Raw genomic sequence first — 23,692 nt, 5'->3', positions numbered from 1 at the left:
TCACCTCTGTTGATTAAGGGGAACAAGTTTTGTTTTGATCTAGATTGCCAGGAGTATTACATTTTCAAACTAATCTTTTTCATGCAAAGCCAGTCTTCTATCATTTGCTTTAAGAGAACTCAGTTTTGTATCCATAGTTAGTTGGTTGCCTAGATACAAAGCACATTCTCATGATAAATTAGAGGATTTTAATGTTGCTTTGATAAGTGAATGTCTGCGGACATATTTTTTTCCCTTAAAAATGCTGTATAGAAACCAAGTTACTCTATTTTGTGAAAACAACTTCTAGTATTCTTTAGATGTATGGGAAAAAGTCCTCAGGTTAATTTCCTTGAAAAAAAAAAAGCGTCACGAATTAAAAGACTGCTTGTTGAAACTGAAGATCACTTTCTACTGAGTCATCAGATATTGAGCAACATGATTTATATCAATATGCCTTGTGAAATTTCCAAGTTAAGGTTTGTATTTTAGGTAAAAAAATTTTTATGTCCCCATAGAGTGTTAAGTATCTTGAGGGCTTTCTCAAAATATTAATTAAATTAAACAAATATATGCAAATGATATTTTGCAAACAACTTCTTAGTGGTTGTTCCAGTCCCTGACAATTAGCTTAATTCCTTTGTTAAGATTTAAGAAGAAAGTAAGTGGAATTCATTTCCATGTGACTCAAGCGTATTTTAAATAGAGTAACCAAAACAAATAGATTCAAATTAAATATATTCAAGGCATTTTCTTAGTGCCTACTGTGTGATGAACACTGCTTTGCTGCTATGTCTTGATAAGCTAGGGTTTGCTCATTTAGTCTTACCAAACATGACTGGCAGAAAATTTAGGGTTAATGAATAGATAAAAGTCTGATGAATTTTCCAAGAAAATAATAGAAGAAATATATCACCACCTTTCAATATTTATGCAACAAATGTATTGAGTACCTTTAATGTGGTAGCCCTGTGCTAAGTACTAGGGCTACCCAGAGAGTAATAACAGGCATTATTCCAGCTTTTGTTGAGTGAATGGTCTAGCGCTTGCCCACAATTCTGTGCACATATATTCAATGAGTATTAATTGTTTCCCATGCAGTGGGCCAGATGTGCTGTTTCATGTACTGTTCTAGATGCCAAGGCTATGGTGGCTTGCAAAACCTTTGCAAGCTTACAGTGGGAGAACCAGACATTATTTCAATAGTCATACAAATAAATATGTAATTGCAAATTGTGTTAAGAGCTATGAAGGAAAACTACAGTATACTATAAGAGTGTCTAATAGGAGAATGTCACTTGGTTAATGTGGGAGAAAAGGGAATAGAGGCTAATCAAGGCTTCTCAGAGGAGGTGACATTTGAGTTAAGACCTGACTGGTGAGTAGGAGTTAGCCAGGCCACAGTGGGGGAGGGAGCACATTCTAGGCAGAGGGGAAAAGTCTGTGAGAAGGCGCTGGAGTGGGGTTAAGATTTACTTGACTATAGTCATCACTTTACTATAGTTTTATATCAAAACATCACCCTGCACACCTTAAGTACGTACACACACACACACACACACACACACACACACACACACACACACACACACACACACACAGCTAAACAACACACACACACACACACACACACACACACACACACACACACACACACACACACACACACACACACACACACAGCTAAACAAGGTCAGTGGGGCTGGTGAAGATAGAAGGAGAGGGGGCACACCATTTGAGAAAGGAGAGAGGGGCCAGACCAGATCTTGCTGGATTTTGGTCTTTATTTCAAGGAATAGGAAGCCTTTGAAGGGTTTTAAGCAATGGGGGACAGGATCAGCTTTGTGTTTTCAAAATGATCCTTCCAGCTGTGGTGGAGAGAATGGAAGCCGGGGTGAGGGGGTGGGGACGGTGGGGGTGGCGTGGAGGGGGGGGAGGGTGGGGGGTGCAAGTGGAAGCTGCGTGGTCATCCAGAGGAGAGACAATGGATGAGCAAGGTGGAGGTGGAGGTGGGGAAGAGCAATTATATCACAGATACTTAGAAGGCAAAATGCCAGATGTGGCCAGGATATGCTTAGAATATTTGTTGAATGAATGAATAAATGAATCTATGGATTCAGGAGACACGGAACTTGACTTAGTTTAAAAGCTACAGCTGAAGGATTTTTAGACCAACATTGATGGAGGAAAAGCTTTTCTTTTCTTTAAATTTTTTATTAGCATATTCATTGTTACAAATCATACTTATTCTTTACGTGCCTTATCCAATCTCTCCCTTCCCCCTCCCCCTCTCTCCTTTCCCCTCCCCTCCCTTCTTCCCCCTCTGCCTTCCCCTCCCCCCTCTAATAGCCATAGATTTGTTCTCTCCATCTGATAGATTAACTTTTCCTCTGTTGATTTGTTGCTTAGATGATCTGTCCAGTACTGAGACAGGTGTGATCAAGTCCTCCCCTATTATTGTAAATCAAATGCTTCTCTTACTCCCCAGAGTGGTTTGTGGAGAGAGAGGGCCTGTTTTCTTTGGTCTCCACTGGTGCCTCTCCTTGATTCAGTGCGGCGGAGAGTCTGGCGTGCCATCTGCATGGTGGCTGTGGCTGCTGCTATAGAGACTAGCCACTTTTGTGACAGCCATGGCAATTGTGGTGGTTATGGTGGGCTACCCGCATTAAAATGGTGTTTTTGGTGTGCTCTTTACCTGGTTTTGGCTGGGTTCGGCTTTCCCCAGCTCCACGCCTCAGGGCCCAGCAGGGCTAGGACAGTGGCGGCAGGAATAACTTTTCTTAGATTGTTTAGCTGAAGTTCAAATTGACTGAAATGTAAAAATCTGTTAAAATAATGCTTTCTTATTTGGTGATTTTTTTTTTTTCTGATCAAACATAAATGATCTATAAAGATCCTAACATATTTGTGGTTCAGAGGTAAATTATTATGATGGTATAAGATATTTGGATGTATGTGTATATAACAAGTGTTTTATGATACATATTACACATTTTGGGAACATAGTTTTATATGATTAGGTGTTAAGAGTGCTGATTCATTGGGAAATGCAGCTCAAAAAATCTCTCTCCAGATATAATGGCAAGTAATTGTGTAACCTGCTACTTTAGCTTTGTGTCTTGGGAATTACAATATTATATTGTCCTTTAACTCCTCAGAAATTATCTCTGTCATGCAACTGTTTGCTGTGTACCCTGGAGGTGACAGATAATCATGATACAGATGACTAAAATGTTCATTGGGTTCTCCTCCCTGTTGAGACCTTCCTTCCCCTTGAGCGATTCTCATTTTCCCACTGGCTGGCATTCGGTTCCTGGCTCTTTCACCTCTACAAGCTCTAAAACCCTTCCAGAGTCACATGGGGAAGAGAGAGCTTCCACTGAAGACTCCAGTGGGGAACTGAGTCAAATTCTCCCTACTTCAGGTCATCACCTCCTTGGAGGACTTTTCCTTATTTCCAGCTTCCGCATAACGAGACGGGGAAACTAGACTTCGTTGTTCTCTGCCTAGAACACCGCTGATGAATTCTGGTTAGGCTGGACGTAGTTCTGCAGTTTTTGTTCCAGAATTATTTCTTGATTGGATGCTGATTGTGTGTTTGTTTTCTTAAAAAATAAAATGCCATTTTTAAAATGAAAAAATTTTATCTTATTATTTATTGGCCTACTCAGTCGCTTATTAGATAAGATAAGGAAGTTTAACATTAAAGTTACTTGTATCACTTGCAGTTGGCACATAAGGTTGTTGAAGACGGGTGTCCAGTGAGAATATCATGGGTGTCCATGAGAATAAGATATAATATAGAAGTAATTAAATATTTGAGAGTATCATATTTTAAAAATGTTCCCCGGAAATATCTGTTTAAAATACCTGCTCTTTTTAAAACTAATAAAAATGAATGAGGAAGTGTCATATCTTCCAAAAGAAGTTGACTGCTCCTCCTTACACCTTTGTTAAGGAATCAGCATCTACTATGTTTGGGTCCATGATACTTTTTGCCAATTAAAATGATGATGACTTACTTTATTCCATTTAAACCAATGCGATAAAGAAAAAAAAGTATGAAACTTTATCATGTTTTTTGCTTTTAGTTCATAAAAACTGAGGTTATTTTCAATGGACTATGTAAGGACTTACATATAGTTGGGGCTAAATAAATATTTGTTGAAGGAATGAATACACTCATACATGAACATGTGATGCCCCACACGTATACATAAATGTCAGCTGTTATTTAAAAAAATAAAAATTGTACTTCAATTGTTTAACAAAAGTTGTTTTTGTAGAACTTTTCATTTAAACTGTGAAATTGCAGCCTTAAATGATTTTTTAAAAAATCCTGTGGTATTTACAAATACAGTAAATGAAATATTTCAAAATGGTTACACTTTTCTCAGCAGAAACTTCGTGTGTATGTAACTCTAGGAGGTGGTTTCCAAGTCAGTAGCTAGAATAAGCATATTCTGACCAGCCAAGGTCCTACAGAGTTTTTCACAGTTCCAAAATGCTGGGCTAATGTAATTAAATGTGATATTATTGTTGTCTTTTTCTAAAAGGTGAGTCATCTCAAGTTGAGCAACTTGTTCTGAGTAAAATAATGACTCACTGAGCAAAGCCTGAAACACCATCTAGTTTCTGTTAGATCTCACTGCTTTGTTAGTGTGGTTTTTTTAAAGGTCTACTTCTAAATTGTTTATGTTTCCATGATTTCGAAGAAAAAAATTGCATTTTATCAGCACCGCACTCTACCAAGTGAGCCACGGGCTGGCCTAAAAATTGCATTTTATGAGGACTATATACATAGTGAAGCATTAACAATGGTGATTTTTACTAGCTAAAATTCATAATCAATTTAATTTTAAGAAAGACCAGATTGCAGAGTGTAGAAATTGTTTCTGAAGGGCTTGATGCTCTTTTTTAAAAAAAATTCTATGAAGTTTAAATATCTATTGTGAGTTTTGTGAACGATCTATTGCATGTGTGTAAAGCATTGCATTTATTCATGATTTTGCTATGTTATGCTACACTATTTTAAGAAAAAGCTCCTAAAATTGTGAGTGATGGTTCCCAAGAGTGCTAAGGTTTTCCTCAGTCTTGCTTTATGTGCTCTATATTTACTTGTAGACTCGTCCCCTGCAATTTGAGCAGCTATGTTAATATTAGCATCTTACAGTTCTGAAGTGCTTTATCCACGGTATTTGTGTGTCAGTCGTTCCATCCTTTTTTACTGGCAGGTTGTATTTTATTGCATGGATTTGCCACAATTTATCTATTCACAAGGTGATTATTTTTCAACCACGAATTTTGTCTAACTAAATCCTTTTATAAATATGTTGCTGATTTTTCCAGCCATAGCCTTTAAAAGAAACTGTAGTGGTGAAGAGATACAATTAAAACACTAACTTTTAAAGTTTGATACTTATATTAAATAATGACATTTAAATCTTAGATTCAGTTCTAAGATTTAAGAAACATTTACTACTCTATAAAAAGCATTTACTCAGCTTTGTGAATGAATATTTAATCTCCACTTGACATTTGAGTAAAGTTTTTTAAAGACTGAGTAGTTCAGATTGGCTGTCTTGTGCTCTAAACTCTAAATAATTACTTTTTAAAAAACTATATGCCTTATAGAACTGCCTCCTTACTGGTGGAATTTCTGGAAACTAATTATTAGTTAAGTAAGATAGTTTAAATTAAGTTGATTCTTTTATAAAGGTTTGCCTTTCCCCCTTCTTTTATTTTTCTCTTTCTTTATCTTAAAAATTTTGTAGTATTGAGTTCCTTGAACTTAAGTGAACAGATATGATGTTGATGAAAGCGGGGGAGAGGGGAAGAGGAATTGGTAAAGGGACATGAAAATCAACTATGTCGTATAATGATAAATTAAAATAAAAATTTTTTTTGTAGTACTGTATACATCGAGTGGCTTGAACAAGCAGAGATAAGGTTCATTTCCTAGAGTTTCCAGCAGGTGGCACTCTTACAAAGCCTAACAAAGTACTGCTTCGGTAAACTTTATTTTTCTAGGTGGTTCCCTCTCTACTGTGACCTATTTGCAAATCCATTTGTTGTGGATAATTAAAATTCAATTTTTTTTTCTGGTTATCAGAGTCATACATGCTGTCTTTAAACATTTTTTAAAATGTGTGAAAGAAAAAATAAAATATTCTCTGAACTCCTTGCTAATCTCCAAGAGATAACTACGATTACAGTTCAGTATATACAATATTTTCCAGACCTTTCTCTAGCAATAAACACACAACAAATGCATATAAAAGTAAAATTTTAAATTCATAAAATTTCATAAGATACTCATAAATTCATAAGATAATCATAAACAATATGCTTGTCTTTTGCATTCTTATCCTTTACTTGGATTTTTCCTTATGAGTTCTTTTCATTAAAGACAGACCTTCCATTTCTGCATTTCATTACAGTTGGCCCTCATGTCCATGAGTTCTGCATTCTCGGATTCAACCAACGGTGGATTAAAAATATTGAAAAAAAAAAAGGTAAAAAATAATACCATGATAAAAAACAATATAAATAAAAAACAATGCAGTATAACAACTATTTATGTGGCATTTATATTGTATTAGGTATTATATTTTTTAATTAAAAAAATTTTTTTTAAGTTTAAAAATTTTTTTATTGATATTATTTTGTTTTACGTTCTATGATGTTGCGGAGCAGTTGGGATGGAGGGGGAGAGGAGAAAGGGGAAGGAAATGGGATGGAAGGAGGGCAAAGGAGCTAAATAGACATTTTTCAAAGGAAGACATACAAATGGCCAACAGGTTCATGAAAAAATGCTCAACATCACTAGTCATCCGGGAAATGCAAATTAAAACAACATTGAGATACCACCTCACCCATGTTAGACTGGTTATTATCAAAAAGACAGTGAATAACAAATGCTGGTGAGGGTGTGGAGAGAAGGGAACCCTCCTACACTGTTGGTGGGACTGTAAATTAGTACAACCACTACGGAAAACAGTATGGAGGTTTCTCAGACAACTACAGATAGATCTTCCATATGATCCAGCAATTTCACTTCTGGGAATACACCCAGAGGAATGGAAATCATCATGTCGAAGGGATACCTGCACTCCCATGTTCATTGCAGCTCTGCTTACAGTAGCCAAGACGTGGAGCCAACCTAAATGTCCATGACTGGATGATTGGATAAGGAAACTGTGGTACATATACACCATGGAATACTACTCTGCCATAAAAAAGAATGAAATACTCCTATTTGCAACAACATAGAGCCTGGAGAAACTTATGTTGAGTGAAATAAGCAGAGCACAGAGGGATAAACACCACATGTACTCACTCTTATGTGGGAGCTAAGAGAGAAAGAAGGAAAGAAAGAGCACAGGAGTGTTTGGAATTGCAGAGGGAGAGAACATTCCTTGGGCTACCAAGTGGAGCTGGGGGAAAAGGGGGAAATGGAGGTTGGAGATAATTGGGACATGGGGTACAGATGCAGTTTGTGGTAATGGGTATGCTGCCAGTATGAATCTGGACCTCACATCATGGGCACAAGGGGTGACAAGCTTTGTATCTCATGAATATTCATAACCAATAAAAAATAAATAAAAAAAAATTAAAAAAAATTTTTTTTATTAATTTTTTTTTTACATTCTATGATGTTGTTGTAGAGCAGTTGGGATGGAGGGGGAGGGGAAATGGGAAGGAAATGGGATGGAAGAAGGAGGAAGGAGAAGGGGTGGGATTGAGGTTTATGGCACCCCCCTCATTCCCACAGGGGAGACCAGGGGGCTTCCAGCAGTGGCTTGATCATTACCGGACTGGGTGCAGATGTCAGAGGGCTGTGGCAAAAGCCTTCACCCTCCACCACCCCAGCTCGGGAACCTGGAGCCCTTCCTGCTGCAGCTTGGTGGTCGTTACTGGGCTGGTTGCACATGTCGGAGGGTTGTGGCCGAGGCCCACAGCCCTCCACTGCCCCAGCTCAGGAGAGCCCAGGGCGCTTCCTGCAGTAGCTCGGTGATCATCGCTGGGCTGGTTGTGGATGTCAGGGGTGTGTGGCCAAGGCCCTTGACCCCCACCCTTGGGACTGATTGTGGGTGTTGGGGGGCATGACTGAGGTCCCTGGCCCTACCCCCTTTTTGGCTTGGTAGTCCAGGGGACTTCCAGTCCTTCTAAGTGTTATAGGTGTTCGTTGGTGAAGTGAGACTTTTACTAGTTAATATCAAACTTTGTCTCTGGTTGTGGGTACTTTGTTTATTCTTTCAGTTCTGTGTTGGATTATTTGCTGTTCTCACCACTTACACTCTGTGCTGGAACTAATTTGTTGTCCTTTGCTTACTTACTTTATTTATTTATTTTTATTGAATCATAATTGATTATACATATTGGGATTCAATGTCAACATATGTTGATCAAATCAATATTACTAGTATATATATTGTTACAAATTGTACTTATTCCTTATGCCCTTTGTCCAATCTCTCCCTATCCCCCTCTCCATCCCCCCTCCCACCACTGATAAAATGGGGGAACTTCCTGTGGGGACTTGTACTTGAGCTCTGTGGTTGAGCTAAACTGCTGCTTTGCTGCTGATTCCCTAGGGAAGGCTTTTTGTGCAGCTTAGATTTTAATGGTTGACTTTACAGGTACTTCTGGCTCTCATGAGATCTAGTACAACTGGGTTGTGTAGAAACTCTGGTCTGGGCCTGAGTCTTCTCATCAAATGGCACCACATACAATTCTGTATTCCTGACCAGTCTCCTCTGAGTGGTCCTGTGCTGATTGGGGGGCAGATCAGCTGTCCTTGCTGTGCCCCAGTGTTCTCCTGGCAGGTCTGTCTCTCCCACTGCCCATGCTGCAAACACTTCTCAAGGGGTGGGTCATGTTCCAGTCCCTTGCGATGACTCGCTGGCCTCTGACTGGCTCCTTTTTTTCAGTTGTTGTGGCTCCTCGCTCCTATGTGGGTCCATGGGAACCCTATTAAAGGTCTTGCTGGCTTGGGGGACACCAAGGCCCTCTTCTTCCCTGCATCCTCCAAGCAGCTCCATCTCAAGGGCACAGCTGTGGCTTTTGCCAATTCCTGCTCTGTGCACTCAGCAGATCCAGCCTGGACACGGCTGGGGCTCGAATTGGTTGGAGTGGTTCTTTCTCTCATTGTGGCTTCTCCCACCCTCATGCACTCTGCAAGCCTCTCCTCGTCTTCCCCTGAGCTCTAGTGGTCCCAGTTTGGCTGTCATTGCTTTTTTATAGTTGTAAATTGGTTGATTTGTGGAGAGAGTGATGCTGGGGACTGTCTATTCTGCCATCTTGACTGGAAGTCCTGTTAGGTATTATAAGTAAGCTAGAGATGATTTAAAGTATATGGAAGGATGTATGTAGGTTATATGCAAATACTATGCCATTATATGTAAGGGACTTGAGTGTCCATGGATTTTGGTATCCTTTGGGGTCCAGGAACAAATTTTGCTGAGTCCAAAGGGACCTTTTATGTCTGTGTTGAATTAGGACTTGTGATTGAGCGCTGGAATCCCATGATAAGGATACTTCTATGGTCTGAATGTTTGTGTCCTCCTGAAATGCCTATGTTAAAACCTAATCACCGATTTGATGGTATTAGGAGGTGGAGCCTTTGGGAGGTGATTAGGTCATAAGGGTGGAGCTCTAGTGAATGAGGTTAGTGCCCTTATAAAAGAGGCTGCAGAGGGTTGCCTTGCCCCTTCCACCATGTGAAAATATAGTGAGAAGGTTCTATGAACCAGATTGTTGTCGTTTATAAGCCAATGAGTCTAAGGTATTTTGTTATAGCAGCCTGACAGACTGAGATAGATGCTGTGTTAATTGCATTTCTTGGCAGTGAGATATGGTAAAGTGAATTTAGATAGTAAGAAATCTAATGCTTCCTTTGCCAAGTGAAGACTATAAGATATTCTGACTGAGAAAAAGAACTTTTATTTGGGACTTGCTGGCTGTTCCATGAAATCCTAGCCATTCAAGCTTCAGTGGAAAATTTTGTGAAATCTCTGATTTTTTTTTTCAGTTTTTCCCCCCATGGTATAACCTTGTTGGCAGCTGAATTCCCCCTGAGTGTGCAATCCAAGGGACCAAGGCAGAACCTAAATGCTTCTGTGACTACCCGTGGAAGTCACACATGTCAGTTGCTCACTAGCTCTGCTGTCTATTCATTGTGGGAGGGGACTACACGAGAACATGAATACCAGGAGGGGCCCTTTTGGGGGCTACCACAAGAAGCAATCAATGTATACATGGCATTTAAAAGCCACAGGATTAGATGAGATAATCCGGGGAGAGAGTGTAGAGAGAAGACGAGGACTGAGCCAGCATTCAGAGGTCACGGAGAGAAGTCTGAGAAAAAGCTTCTAGTGACATGGTGTTTCTGGGAGCCCTGTGCAAGAAAAATAATTCCAGAAAAAGGGAATGCTGAGAAACGGAGATAATAGCTAAGAATGGTGACTGGATTTGTACTTGTACAAGACCCCTTTCTCCTTTGAGTCTCACACCATTTAGATGTAGTTGTAAGGAAACAGCTGTCACTTAAAACAGTAACTATTTGCAGGCACTTTTGAGTTCCAGGGAAGTGGCGTCATTTACACTTGGGGGCTATGGACTTTGTTCAGGAAAAGACGTTTGTAATCTCTTTGGGTCTGAAAGGTTAAGTTCTCCTGGATGTATTCTGGAAGATGAGGGCCAAATTGAGAGCTGAATGCATAATAAAGTGAGATGAACTGAGGACCTGAAACCATTAAAAAAATTAAAAGGAGGCATGACTTCAGAAAGCTGCATACGGAAGCAGGTCAGCTTAAAATGGCATAATAACCCTCCGTTGGTTTCTGCACTCGGCTCTGGAATTCCTCCCAGGCTTGCATGACCATACCACAAACAACATTAGGACATGAATATTGAGTGCTTTCTAGGCGACAATACTTTCTAGGTTCCTAATGCTTTTTGTATATAACCTTGTTAGTCATCACAAAACTCACCCCATGAAGCAGGTACTATCATCACTATCATTTCCACTTTAAAGGTCAGGAAACTGAGGCACGCAGAGGTTAAGTGACTTGCTATCAAGTAGCAGAGCCAGGACTTGAACCCAGTCTGGCTTCAGAGCCCAGGCTCTTAATCATTAAACCCCGCTCTTGTTTTCCTTTTAAGGTTTTGAATTTGGCAAACCAGATTGAACCACCATCTACTCAGGCTTAGACTTTGGCTGCCTTCTGCCCCAACACAGGACATGACTCCTGATTCTGACTTGTGTGTCTGACCCACTCCAGCGGAAACCTCATCTGGGGCTTACTGCTGCCGACAGTAAAGAGCAAAGCAATGGTTGTTCACACCCTTCCCCTGTGTCTTTTCACATGTATTTGCTTTGTTCCCTTTCTTCCTTCTCTGCCTGGCTGATTTCTCCCTGTTCACTTCCTTCTCCATGGGTCCTTTGAACTTCTATTTGACCTGTCTCACTGTATCACCATTCCTGGTAGATGTCTACCTCTGCCCTCAATTGTGAACGCTTAGGCAAGGATCATGTTTTACTCATTATTGAGTCTCCGATCTGGCACACTCTAGGGGCTCAGTACATGCTTCTTGACTGCATGAAAGAAGGTGCTAGAAAATGAACAGGACAAATGTTATCCCCCGTAATGGGCAATATAGTTTAGAAGTTCTGTTCTTGCATCAGCTATATAGTTTTGCTGCAACCTTGATGAGCTGATGTAAGAACAGAACTTCTAAAAGAATCTTCTTTACTTGATTTCCAACCCTAACATCTCTGTCCCAGTGTTTATCTAACTTTATTATCAGTATTTCAAAAACCTCTCTATATGTGCTTGACATTATTGTTGGAATCAAGAAGGCACACATTTCACATTACTACCAGTTGTCTTTTATTAAAACCAACTCTATTAAAAAAACAATGCTACCTGATCAAAGCTCTGTGATTAAAAACATGTTCCAGGTCACTAGAAGACTACTCCAGGTACAGAAAAATGTAAGGTAATTTTTGTTAGTTCTGAAGACCAACATGGCCACAATGACATGTAATTGAAAAATGGTTTCAGAAGGGCAAAAAAGACTCAACATGTATAGGGAATCCAAAGAAAATGAAACAGACAAAAGTAGAGATTGAACTAATATAGCATCTTATTCTGAAAGGAATAATTTCTATTTGTAAATTTCTTAAGGAATCAATCATGTTCTTAAGGAATCAATCATGGGGCAGATCTTATGAAATTTTACACTTGTTCTTCAATTTCTTTAACTTGGGATGAGACCACCTCACCGTTTATCATCTCTTGTACAACTGTCTTGATTTTTCGGGTTTTGGCTGGATCTAAAAATAAAAATGGAATAAAAGGGGCAAAAGTTAGTGTTTCAAGTATTAATCCAAAACTTAAGCTTCCAAATTAAAATTCTAAATTGGCTGATATAATCCATCACATTTAAACTTTCAAAAGTGACTTTTACATTCTAAAAAAAGTGTTTTATCCAGTGAAAATGAAAGGTTTTCAGTATTGTCTTGTGCATCAGTGAAAATATTTTTCTCTTTGAACATTTACGAAGTGGTTTTGGTACTCGTATGTCTTTCTAGTGTAGGATTTTTTTCCCCCTCCTGGGATTGACAAAAGTTTTCGTAAACTACAGACTACTCATTTTACTGCAAGGATGGATACGTTTTTCCTTGCTCAGAATATAAATATACATTAAGGTTAAATTATTAATAGTACAGCAGTATTCCATGAGATCTTACAGTTTTAGTCATTAATAAATGTGATTCTGACTTATTTTAAGTGATTCTTATCTGCCTACCTTTAGAGGAATCAATTGACTGGGCTTGAGATTTGGAGTCTGTCACAGATAAAATTTCATCCAAACCATCACTGTAAAGAAAACAAGGGAGATGACATCACACGATGCTTGCTGGAATGAGGAGAAATAAGGAGAATTTGTTTGCTGTTTCATTTAAAAATTAGAAAGATTCACAAACTATGGCTAAATAGAGAAAGTATTTCAAATTTCTTCATTAAGAATGACTGATGTGCCCTGAGAGTGATCAATCCATGCAATGCATCTTTTCAAACCCTGCCTAAAATGGGCTCTCGAATGGAAGCAACCTGGAAATCAATGGAAGATCTAATTTCAGAAATTAGATTTCCCAATTGACAGGCATGACTTCTTCCCACTAGTTCAGACTGATATTACTTTTGGAAAGTTTGCTACAGTAGGTCTGAGATAGCTCAGATGGCTACTATTTGATATGTCATTGTTAGCATCGGGTCACTGATATCAGAAATAGAACGGGTAATTTTTCTCCTACACCTAAGTACTCATTTACAGTATGCCTGCGTGTTGCCTTTATCGTAGCATTTTATGAAATTTTATCAAGTAAAATGATGGGTAAAAACACTTTGCAAAGTGTAGGGCATTTAAGAAATCCCAGGCATTTTCTTTACTAGATTTTTGATTTTCTGTCAACTAAAGAACCATTCCTTCTATTTCAGCGAAAACTGCATCAGGTGTCCGCTGTTGATAAGCCCCCGAAGGTATTTGTAACTCGTTGTCCATTCACCCTTGGGCGTCGCCGTCCAGCAGGCGGCGGTAGGTCTCAATCTCCAGCTCCAGGCGGGCCTTGACGTTCAGCAGCCGCTGGTGGTCCGCGTTCTGGCGCTCGGCGTCCGCGCGCACCTGGAGCAGCTGCGCCTCCAGGTTGCCGATGAGCTGCTGCACCTGCGACAGCTGGCCGCAGTAGTCGCCCTCGGCTTCAGCCAACGCGTCCTCCAAGGATTTCTTCTGCACGTGGGAGGGAAACGGTACAGCCATAACAACGGAGGGGACGGAAAAGAGGAGGACAGCCAATGGCCTAACATGATTGGGATGCAACATTTTCCTTGCAAGTTGAAATGCTGCTCCTTTTTGTGCGCGAGCCTACCGTGGCGAGCTGGGACTGGAGCTCGATCTCCAGGTTTTGAACCGCGCGCCTTAGGTCGGTGACCTCGCTCTTGCTGGACTGGAGCTGCTCGGTGTTGGTGCCGATCTCCTTCCTGAGCTCCCCGCTCTGCGACAGCAAAGAGGGCCGTGCGTTGGCTCATGGGTGTTTCTACGAACGTTATCAGAGCCTTTTGTTTTTGTTTGTTACCTTTTCAATGAACCAGGCTTCCGCGTCCTTCCTATTCTGCTCAGCGATGGCTTCGTACTGCGCCCGCATGTCGTTGAGGAGCCTGGTGAGGTCCACTCCGGGGGCAGCGTCCATTTCTACGCTGACCTCGCCTGGGCCACCTGCCCGGAAGCTTTGGAGCTCCTGGGGAGAGCAAGTGAGAGAGAAGGGTGCAGGGGCCCATTATGACTTTCATGGGCCCTCTCCTCCACAAAAAGCCTTTGAAACGATATTTTATGGTTGTGTTGGTGTAAGGACAAATACATTAATACACGATATTGAAACCTTTTTACCTAAAATTTTATATTTTTCTTCTGACTTTAAAGGGACTTAAGATATGATTCATGGGTCCCTAAAATTACCACAGGCCCTATGCACTGTGCCTACTGTGCTTAATGGATAAGTCCGTCCTGCTTTTTGAGTGTCTGCAGCCTTTACATGAAAGGAGGCCTGGTGGGCAGTTTCCGGGGGGTTTCACCCAGGGCTGCCAAATGGAGGACTGTGAACTGTACCTGGGCTTGCACACTGTTTGTACCACAGTCATTGACAGTCCAGTAGGAGCTCCTTTAGAAGTCTATTGCCACTGTTTATTCTATACACCAGCCTCTGATATATACTGTGCACATCGGTGTTCCTGTGCATGTATTACACCGAGTATAACCAGTTTCTCTAACACAAATAACATTATATATTGTTGGTAGACTTTTGCTTTTTGTTTTTTAACCTTTAAAATAGTTTTTTTTTTTTAATTACTAAATCAAGACAATTAAAATTCTTATTGTTGGGGGAGGGGGATAAGGGAGGAATTGGTAAAGGGCCGTGAAAAAATGATTACATTGTATAATGTTGAATATAGTAATTATCCTGATTTGAGCATCACATATTGCACACAGGTGTTGAAATTCAAGTCTGTACCCCATATATATATATAATCAACTATGTTTCAATAAATAAATAAATAAAATTCTTTTTGTCATTACTTAGTAATGAAAGTGACAGAATCAGAAAGTACCTCTAATTTGTTACACACACACACACACACACACACACACACACACCCCAATTTTTTGGGTCTGGGAGAAAAAAAGCAGCTTCTGACCTCCTCGTGGTTCTTCTTCAGGTAGGCCAGCTCTTCAGTCAGGTTCTCGATCTGCATCTCCAGGTCGGCTCTGGCCAGGGTCAGCTCGTCCAGCACCCTGCGCAGCCCACTGATGTCGGCCTCCACGGTCTGGCGCAGGGCCAGCTCATTCTCATACCTGAAAACCAAGTGCAAAACAGTTTTGGAAAACAACACAACCACTTGAACAAGGCCCCTGTCGTCCTCAGGGCTATTTCATGCATAAATTTGTGCGACTATTTAAAAATAGCAGCATTGCAGTGTACAATGTAACTTTAGCTTTTATAACTTATTCCTTTTCTTTTTTTCATCATAGTTCACTACTCAGTTGGAGAGGAGAAGAAAAGTGAAAAAATTATGAGCTGATACTTTTCTACTTTCAATGAACCCCAATAGCACTGCAAACCAGGGAACAGGCTCCCCCTTTGACTGGCTGCCGTGGCTGTGAACAGCAGCAGCCCCTCTCTAGGTGGATGCTATCTCTCTAATGGCATCCTAAAAGCAGTTGAAAATAAAGTAATAGTTACTCTTTTTGCTTAACTTTCTTTATGATTTAATTTAAAACATTGATACTTCTTTAGTAGCTTTTACCAAGACTTTACAGATTCAGGACTATTGCCACGGCAACTTCCTGTGTGGATATTTTGTAAAGCAAAAAGGAAATTAGTATTTCTTCCTTATGTCCGGGAGAGGAAGTGTGGGAAAGAAAGTGGGAATATAAAAATAAACACATAGTTAATCTTTCAGTTGTATGTGTCGTCATGAAAACAATCATTTCATTTAACCTCTTGGCAAAAACATTATTAATTCATTTTGATACACTGAAAATTGAGGGTTAGGACATTGGTAGAATTATCATGTCCCATCTTAAGTCAATAATAGCACATTAAAAACATGGTGATCCCTAGGTTTAAGTAACTTATAATTTAAGAACAATTAATGGGAATTGCGTTTGATTCAAATTACTTTCTAGAATGCCCTGTGTGAATTTACCAAAACTCTAGATGTACAGGAGCATGTGAACTGCAGAAGAATTGAAATATTTTCTATTAACGAAGACAAGAAAATAGGGAAAAAATGGTGAGACATGTCAATTTTCATCAGTCTTCTCAACTCACTTCATTCTGAAATCCTCAGCAGCCAGTCTTGCATTGTCAATTTGCAGCATGAGCTGGGCATTTCCAACGCTGGCGGAGATGATCTGGCAAAATAGGAGGAGACACACAAAATGAAGTCCTAAAATGCCAGTATTATACAAACACATTTTTGACCATCAAAATGGTGATGTCAAATGCTTCTTTATTAAGAGTTTAAGGCAGTTTCATTTTTCTACAAAATATATTTATGGAATAATACTAAAATATGAAGAAATGTACATTTCCTACAGAAAGGTAGTGGAAATACAATCAATTTGGTAAATGATGAAACTAAACATTCCGAGATGAGAAATTGCTCTAAGTATAGTCAAATTGAGAAATACTTCAGCGGTAGGTGATTATTACTGTAAAATATTGTAATTGTAAAAAAGAAAAATAATTTTCAAAGCCCCTGCCACACATTCTTACCTTATTCCTGAAGTCTTCGATCAGTGGGTAGTATTTACTGTAATCACTCCGTGACTCAGAATCTGCAGTCCCTGTTCCTCGTGTTTCATACCACTCCCGAATTTTGTTTTCTAGCTCAGTATTAGCTTCTTCTAGAGCTCGAACCTTATCCAGGTAGGAAGCTAATCTATCATTCAGATTTTGCATGGTTTCTTTTTCTGATCCAGAAAGAAGGCCGCCATCATTGCCAGAGAGAATAACTAGAGAGCCACCTCCTGAGCTCCCCCCAAATCCAATTCCTAGCCCTCCAAAGCCACCTCCTGAGCTTCCCCCAAATCCAATTCCTAGCCCTCCAAAGCCTCCTCCCAGGGCTCCCCCAGAACCATTGCCCAGCCCTCCTGCCAAAGAACTTCCTGAGCCACCACCAAAGCCCAAACTAGAACCAAACATGGAAGCAGCAGAAAAGCCTCCCCCACTGCTGGCTCCAAAGCCAAATGTGTTTCCTCCATAGCCACTTCCAACACTGGAAGCAGACATGCCCCTGGATCTGCCTGCTGTCCCACTTTGGGAGGACAGCCTCCGGGACAGTCCAGGGGTGCGCACTGAGTGTGACATGGTGTAGCTGGAGAGATTCACAGCCCGGGGAAGGTGGTGACAACCAGAGAGGAAGAAGTGTCAGTAAGCCAGGAGGTTAACCTTTTATACAGGCTGTGAGATGGGTGTTGCAGTTGAAAAGTTCATTTTCTTCATCAAAATAGGGTGCCTCCCTGCCCTTTTTTTGGCCAGCTCAAGAAGTAAGTGATGTATATATAATGAAAATTCACTGATATGGAGATAATCGGATGATCATTTCCATTAAATGTTTGTTAAACAAAAAGAAAGCAGGGTGGGGTAAATTCAGTGGGTTGTCATAAGGAATCTTGCTTCTCCAAATTATTCAGTTATTCAATTATTCTATTGCCTGTATTCTCAGCACTGTCCAGTGTCTTATACACAGTAGGAAAGCAATGAGTGATTGTTGAATGGATAAATTAATGAATACTTCTTTCTAAACCATACACTTTTAAAGGTTCCTCATTCACCTTTCCTCTTTGTTTCCTTTAGAAAACCTGATATAAACCATCCAATCATGATCTAGTGTATCTTTCAGTGGAATATAGTTTCCTTTTTCTCCTTATGGATAATGGCAATAAAACCTACAGTTTTCACACAATCCATTCATCTAGCCAACACACTTATTGAGCAACTATTGTGGGCAATATCTGTTGAAAGAGTAAAGGTAGTAGGGGCTGAGTACAAAGCAGTGAGCAGTCAGACAAGGTCCCTTATTTCACAGAGCTTATCAAGAAGTTCAATTCTGTGAGAAGGGAAAACTGCTGAAATGACTGTGACATTCTACTCAAAAATAGCACTTTGCAGTATGTAAGAGGTCTTCTTTTCTGAATCAGAAAAAAGAAACCATGCAACATCTTAATGACAAGGTTTTACTATCCTTGAAAATTCAAATTCCAGTATCAACCTGAAAAATGCTTTCTTAAGATCACATAATCAACTATCACTTGAACTTTAATTATTGGTTGGGTATTTAGCATGGATTGTAGATTCTTGGAAATTCTTTGTTGGGTTCAGATCTCTAAATTCAGTTTGGTTTGTATTTGATGATAGAGAATAAAATTTCTGGGTATAAATAATGGGGTTTTTTTTTTTGCAAAGAAATTTATTCTAAATTTCATTAATAAGGTATACATTGACTGTATGTGTGTGTTATGGATACATATGTATTTTTTCTAGAATGGATTTATTGAAATAAAATACATTAAAATAATTATACAGATACAGTTTCTATTTTTTGGGAAATAGGAACTTTCAGCCCTCCAAAAGGGACCTTGGTTTTCTCATAGATCGCCACTACAACTCCTCTTCAATTTGGTTTATTTGGATTCTGTGTTCTATTTTATCCTAAGGAAAACTTTGTAAATATCACTAGTATTCTAGATTTTTAAAATAAAATTGAATTGTTATTTGATTTAGTAATACACACCTTTCAAAACAAAGAGGATCTTTAGGAGGTTTTCAATACATTTTAAAATAGAGGTTGAATCTATCTGGTAAAAATTAATTTCTCAGCACTATTACTGAATACTTGTGAGATCATTGAGAGGCTATTTATTCAGTATAAACAATTAATCATCATATTTAGCAAATACTTGGCCATTAAGATTTTGCCGCAAGTGTATGCAATATTTTTTGTTTCTCTTATCTACAACAATAACATGATGTTTTTTGGACATTTCTCTTCAATAGAAGAGGTAATATGAGAAATAAGCTACAACTGTACACAACTTGAATTATGTCAAAATGGTTCAGTTTTTTTGAAAATTAAATCAAACACTGTATTTTAATCAAACCAACATGGAAGTATTCAAGTATTGGGTATGCTGTTAGCTCCATCTTCAGTTTCTTGTCCATTTGCCCAGTGTCTTGTAAAGAGTTAGCATTCAATACTTACTGAATTGATTTGTCTCTTGATAAATCATGCTTTTGGGTCACGAATGTGTATTAGGTATGAGGAAATTTGGGAAAATTAAAAAAGAGTATTGATAAAAAGGCAAGCTACATGGTATATTAATTTAAATATAACCAGATTCCAACACACTATGTAGACACATTCAGATGTTATTCTCATTCTAATGTTAACACATGTCATGCACACGCACAGCCAGACACATGCACTGCAGTCTTTGCTGGGTTCCAGTGTGCACCATATTCCATGCAGAGAGAGGTTCTCTAGCCTCAGCAGCTTCACCTGCCTTGGGAGCCCTTTGTCCAGAGAATACTTCTTTCTGTGGCCTTTATCTCATCAGGGTTACTCTCACAATGGTCGGCACTTGTTCTGCCTTTGTAGAGTACAGACTGACTCATGAGGAATTCCAGACCTGTAACCTGGATTCTCCCCAGTTTAGTGCCCCCTCCCACCCACCCAATATGAGTAGGTTTCTACATTTGTGATATATTGTCCTAGACTAGGCTTCTCAGGTAGGGACTATGTGTAACTTATTTTTCATCCTGAGCCCTAGTCTACTGTTTGGCTAAATGTCATCACTGCACTCCTGAAGTTATTTCACTTGAAAGAACTTAATTCTTAATGTGTTCAAATGTGTCATTTAAAATTCATTTCATTTGAAAATGACTGCCCTAATTCACTGGTATGCTTTGACCAAGATTCATTCTAAATCCAGTTATAATGGGGAGCAACTTCCGAAGTTGAAAAAAAGAAATATTTTTTCTTCAGTGGCTTTTTTTTAAAGGGGGGGGGCTAAATTAAATAATCAAGCCTCTGTTTTAGAGCTTTTAAAATTGAAAATAATATTTTTTGACAGCCACATAAATGTATATGCAGGTGGAGTTGTATAAAATAGAAACAATCTTGGGCTTGTTGGCAAAGTGATTACATAAGTGGAAGCACAGAGGAAAATGACTGGAGCTGGGGGAACTGTTCAGAAGAGTGATGTCTTCCATTTTTGTAGAGTTTAAGGAATATTGAAAATGGAGAAAATTATTTGTGGTACTGTATTGGTAAATCTTTAGATTTAAAAAAATTATTGTGATTGACACATTGCAATTGTGCATATTTATGGGATAAAATTTGATGTTTTGGTACATATATATGTATGTTGTACAATGATCAGGTCAGGGTAGTTACTATATCCACTACCTCATGCATTTATCATTTCTTTGTGGTGAGAACGTTCAAAAGCCTCTCTTCTAGCTATTTTGTATACAATACTTTACTGTTAACTAAAGTCACCTTACAGTGCAATAGAACACCATAACTTATTCCTCCTATCTAATTGTAATTTTGTACCTGTTGGCCAATCCCTCCCCTCCCCATCTCTGAGGTTTTTATTAAGTAGAGCATGCACTCATCTTTTCATGTCAGGTTGGTTAGTTTCCTGGTTTTTGCAGCATTTTCCACCAGAGTTCTTTTCCTTAAAGATAGACTTGCCACTTCCCACTTTCTGCAATTCACTGGTCGTTTTGTCTGTAACACCTTTCTCTCTGAATTTTAAGATCCTATGAATGAGTGAAAGAATTTTGGATGGCCTTTGTTTTATACTGTGCTTTTGAGATGAAGGGTAAATGAAGACCCTAAGGGGGCATGAATGAGGCTGAATAATGGACTTCAGAGCTTGATGGTCCTCAAAATCAAGGGAGGATTTTGGAGGAGGTATGCGCAGAGAGGAGAAAGATAAAATAATACCCTGGTAAGGAGAATATTGGAAGTGAGCCTAGGGGAGAGAAAACAGGGATGTTTGAGGGGGAATTCAAAAATAGAAATCACTAACCAATGCCTTAAGTTGGATTTATTATTTGAGTGTATAATCAGATATCTGAGACTGACCCTGAGTGCATAAGGATGAGAGCAGAGGGTGTCCAGGGGTTTATTGACTATGATTTGGTTTTATGTCACTCCATGTCATTCCCCTTTTTAGATGTTGCAAGCATCTGTGTAGAAATAATCCCCAGAGCACAGAAAAAATAGTTCTTGCCATCCTAACCTTACCTCTAGGGGTTCTCTCCTGAGTTCAATAGCTGCACTTCTGCACTGATGATTTCATAAAAAATGAAATGTATTGAAGATAATTCTAATGTGTGATAAAGAGACCTATACTTAAGGACTACGAATCTTCTCTGGATCCGTATACCTGTCAAAAACAGGACCATGGTGTTCTGGTCTTAGCTCATGTAAGAAGTACGGATAGGAGGCTGGCTAGTTAGTTTACTTGGTAGAGCATGGTGCTGATAACACCAAAATCAAGGGTTCGGATCCCCTCACTGGCCAGTTGCCAAAAAAAAAAGTACAGATAAATATGAAGATTAATGTTTCACCTTCACACAATAACTACTGGAGAACTGGAGGCAGAACCTCACCATCTGGTTCCACATGCACGGTCTTCACCTGCTTTTTAAAAGAGGTTTCTTGGAAGAAACTAGAGATAGACCAAAAAGCAAGGGGAATATCTTTGTTTTTCTGACATGAAACTGAGTTAAGAATAACAATCCTACCTCTTTTAACAAAGTGTCATTATTGCCATATGACAATGGTCGTGCTTAATCAGTTTCAAATCCATCAGCTTAGGTTTCTTAATCATATGAACAGACACTGGTGTCTGCCTGTCGGAATTTCAGACCATTCTGGAAAGTGTCTTGGAAGGTGAAAAAGAATTCACTTCTAAAAGTTCTTAACATCTTTAAAAGTAATTTATTAGCTGGGAAGGAAACTAAGAAAAACAAACAAAAAAGAGCGAAACCTTTTTACTTTTCTGAAAAGCAAGGGAATGAAAATGGGTGAAAATATCTTTTCTAACAAAAGTTGTGCTGAACTAAGTCTTGTGCGTGCTGTTAGCAAACAAAGCTGGCCATTTGCTACAATTGGCTGCTGTGTCTTGTTAGTGAAAATGACATCTAGAAAAGAACAAAACCACTAAGTATAGGTAAATGCCTATGTCCAATGTGAATCACGTATTGTTTGTCCTGTTATTAGTAGCTTATCTTGCCTTTAGACAAACAGCCTTGAGGTTCAGTCTTGCTCTACTACTTGGTAACCATATGACTTTGGGAAAATATTTATCTCATGTCATCATATATAATCCTCATTAATTCTCATATGTAAAATATGGATAATAAGGTTGAACCATATGAAATGCTTTTTTTGAAGGTCAAAAATTATTGTACATTGGCAAGTTTATGTGATTCAACTTAATAGCTTCTATCTCATAAGAGTATTGTGAGAATTAAATGAGAAATGCATAAAATGCTTGGCACACTGTTTGGCTCATAGTAAGCACTTAATAAATGGTAGGTATAATTATTTGTAAGTGAATCACATAATTATTTTTTATCCAATAATCAAACTCCAAGTCCTATTATTTACAAACTTCTATATAGAATTTTAAGTCCAACCTATCTATTTACTAGAACACTGATATAGGTCAAATTTATTTTTCTTATAAACATTCATAGGCAGTTGTTGCTCACTAAAATGCAAAAACTATGAGACTATAATAGGTGTGTTTTAAAAAAAATCTAGCTGCTTTCACTTAGCGTACTGTTTCAGAGGCTCATCCATGTTATAGCATGTATCAGTACGTCATTCCTTTTTATTGCTGAATAATATTCTATTGCATGGCTATACCACATGTTGTTTATCCACTCATCAGTTGATGGACATTTGGGTTGTTTCCACTTTTGGGCTGTTATTAATAATGCTGTTATAAACATTTGTGTACAAAGAACACATGGTATGATTTCATTTATGTAAAATGTTCAGAATAGGCAAACCCATAGATAGAAGAAGTAGATGAGTGGTTGTCAGGGGCTGGGGGGTAAGGGAATGCGGCTGACTGCTAGTGGGTATGAGGTTTCTTTTCGGGTTGATGAAAATGTTCTAAAACTAGATAGTGGTGGTGGTTGCACAACCTCGTGGACATATCAATGACCACTGAATCGCACACATTGCAGGGATGGATTTCATGGTGTATGAAGCTACTATTAAAAAAGTGGTGAGAAACATGTCATGATATACATTCATCACATAAAGAAAGAGAGGACCTGATGATTAATGCAGTTTATTATCAGAAGGAGATACGTTCGGCCTTGAGAAAGATTATACTATGTTTCCTTTTAATTTAATTCGATTTCAAACATATTGTGCTTCATTCTTATTCTGCTCAGCATTTGTGATTGGAATTTGACTCTCAAATTATTTAAAGAGCTGAGTTGAGCTTTAGAAGGCAATAGAGACAGTGGCCAAGAGCAGATACAGATCCAAGGTAGGACAACTGTGCTGATACTGAAAATCTAATTAGGTTATCCAAGAAACCGGCTCAA

The 23,692-nt window shown here is 38.9% G+C and overlaps 1 protein-coding gene across 1 annotated transcript; it reads right to left on the bottom strand.

Moving 5' to 3' along the window:
- Positions 1-12,221: 12,221 nt before the first annotated feature.
- Positions 12,222-17,416, bottom strand: KRT12 (keratin 12). Its single transcript, XM_063111196.1, has 8 exons — positions 16,823-17,416; positions 16,376-16,458; positions 15,240-15,396; positions 14,123-14,284; positions 13,916-14,041; positions 13,556-13,776; positions 12,796-12,866; positions 12,222-12,319 (listed from the first exon to the last, which is right to left on the bottom strand). Exons 1-8 carry the CDS (start codon positions 17,414-17,416, stop codon positions 12,222-12,224), a joined length of 1,512 nt encoding a protein of 503 aa, XP_062967266.1.
- Positions 17,417-23,692: the final 6,276 nt, after the last annotated feature.

The sequence above is a fragment of the Cynocephalus volans genome, chromosome 10, assembly GCF_027409185.1.
Source record: "Cynocephalus volans isolate mCynVol1 chromosome 10, mCynVol1.pri, whole genome shotgun sequence".
In the NCBI taxonomy this organism is placed as follows: Eukaryota; Metazoa; Chordata; class Mammalia; order Dermoptera; family Cynocephalidae; genus Cynocephalus; species Cynocephalus volans.
Note: the sequence above shows the minus strand (reverse complement) of the source record. Positions and strands in the feature narration are given on the sequence as shown.

Excerpts from the sequence above, each read along its gene's own strand:
- KRT12 (XM_063111196.1), bottom strand. The coding sequence starts at position 17,416 with ATGTCACACTCAGTGCGCACCCCTGGACTGTCCCGGAGGCTGTCCTCC. Across the intron at positions 15,397-16,375 it reads GCTGAGGATTTCAGAATGAA|GTATGAGAATGAGCTGGCCC; the intron begins GTGAGTTGAGAA and ends CTTGGTTTTCAG. Across the intron at positions 14,042-14,122 it reads AAGCCTGGTTCATTGAAAAG|AGCGGGGAGCTCAGGAAGGA; the intron begins GTAACAAACAAA and ends TTGCTGTCGCAG.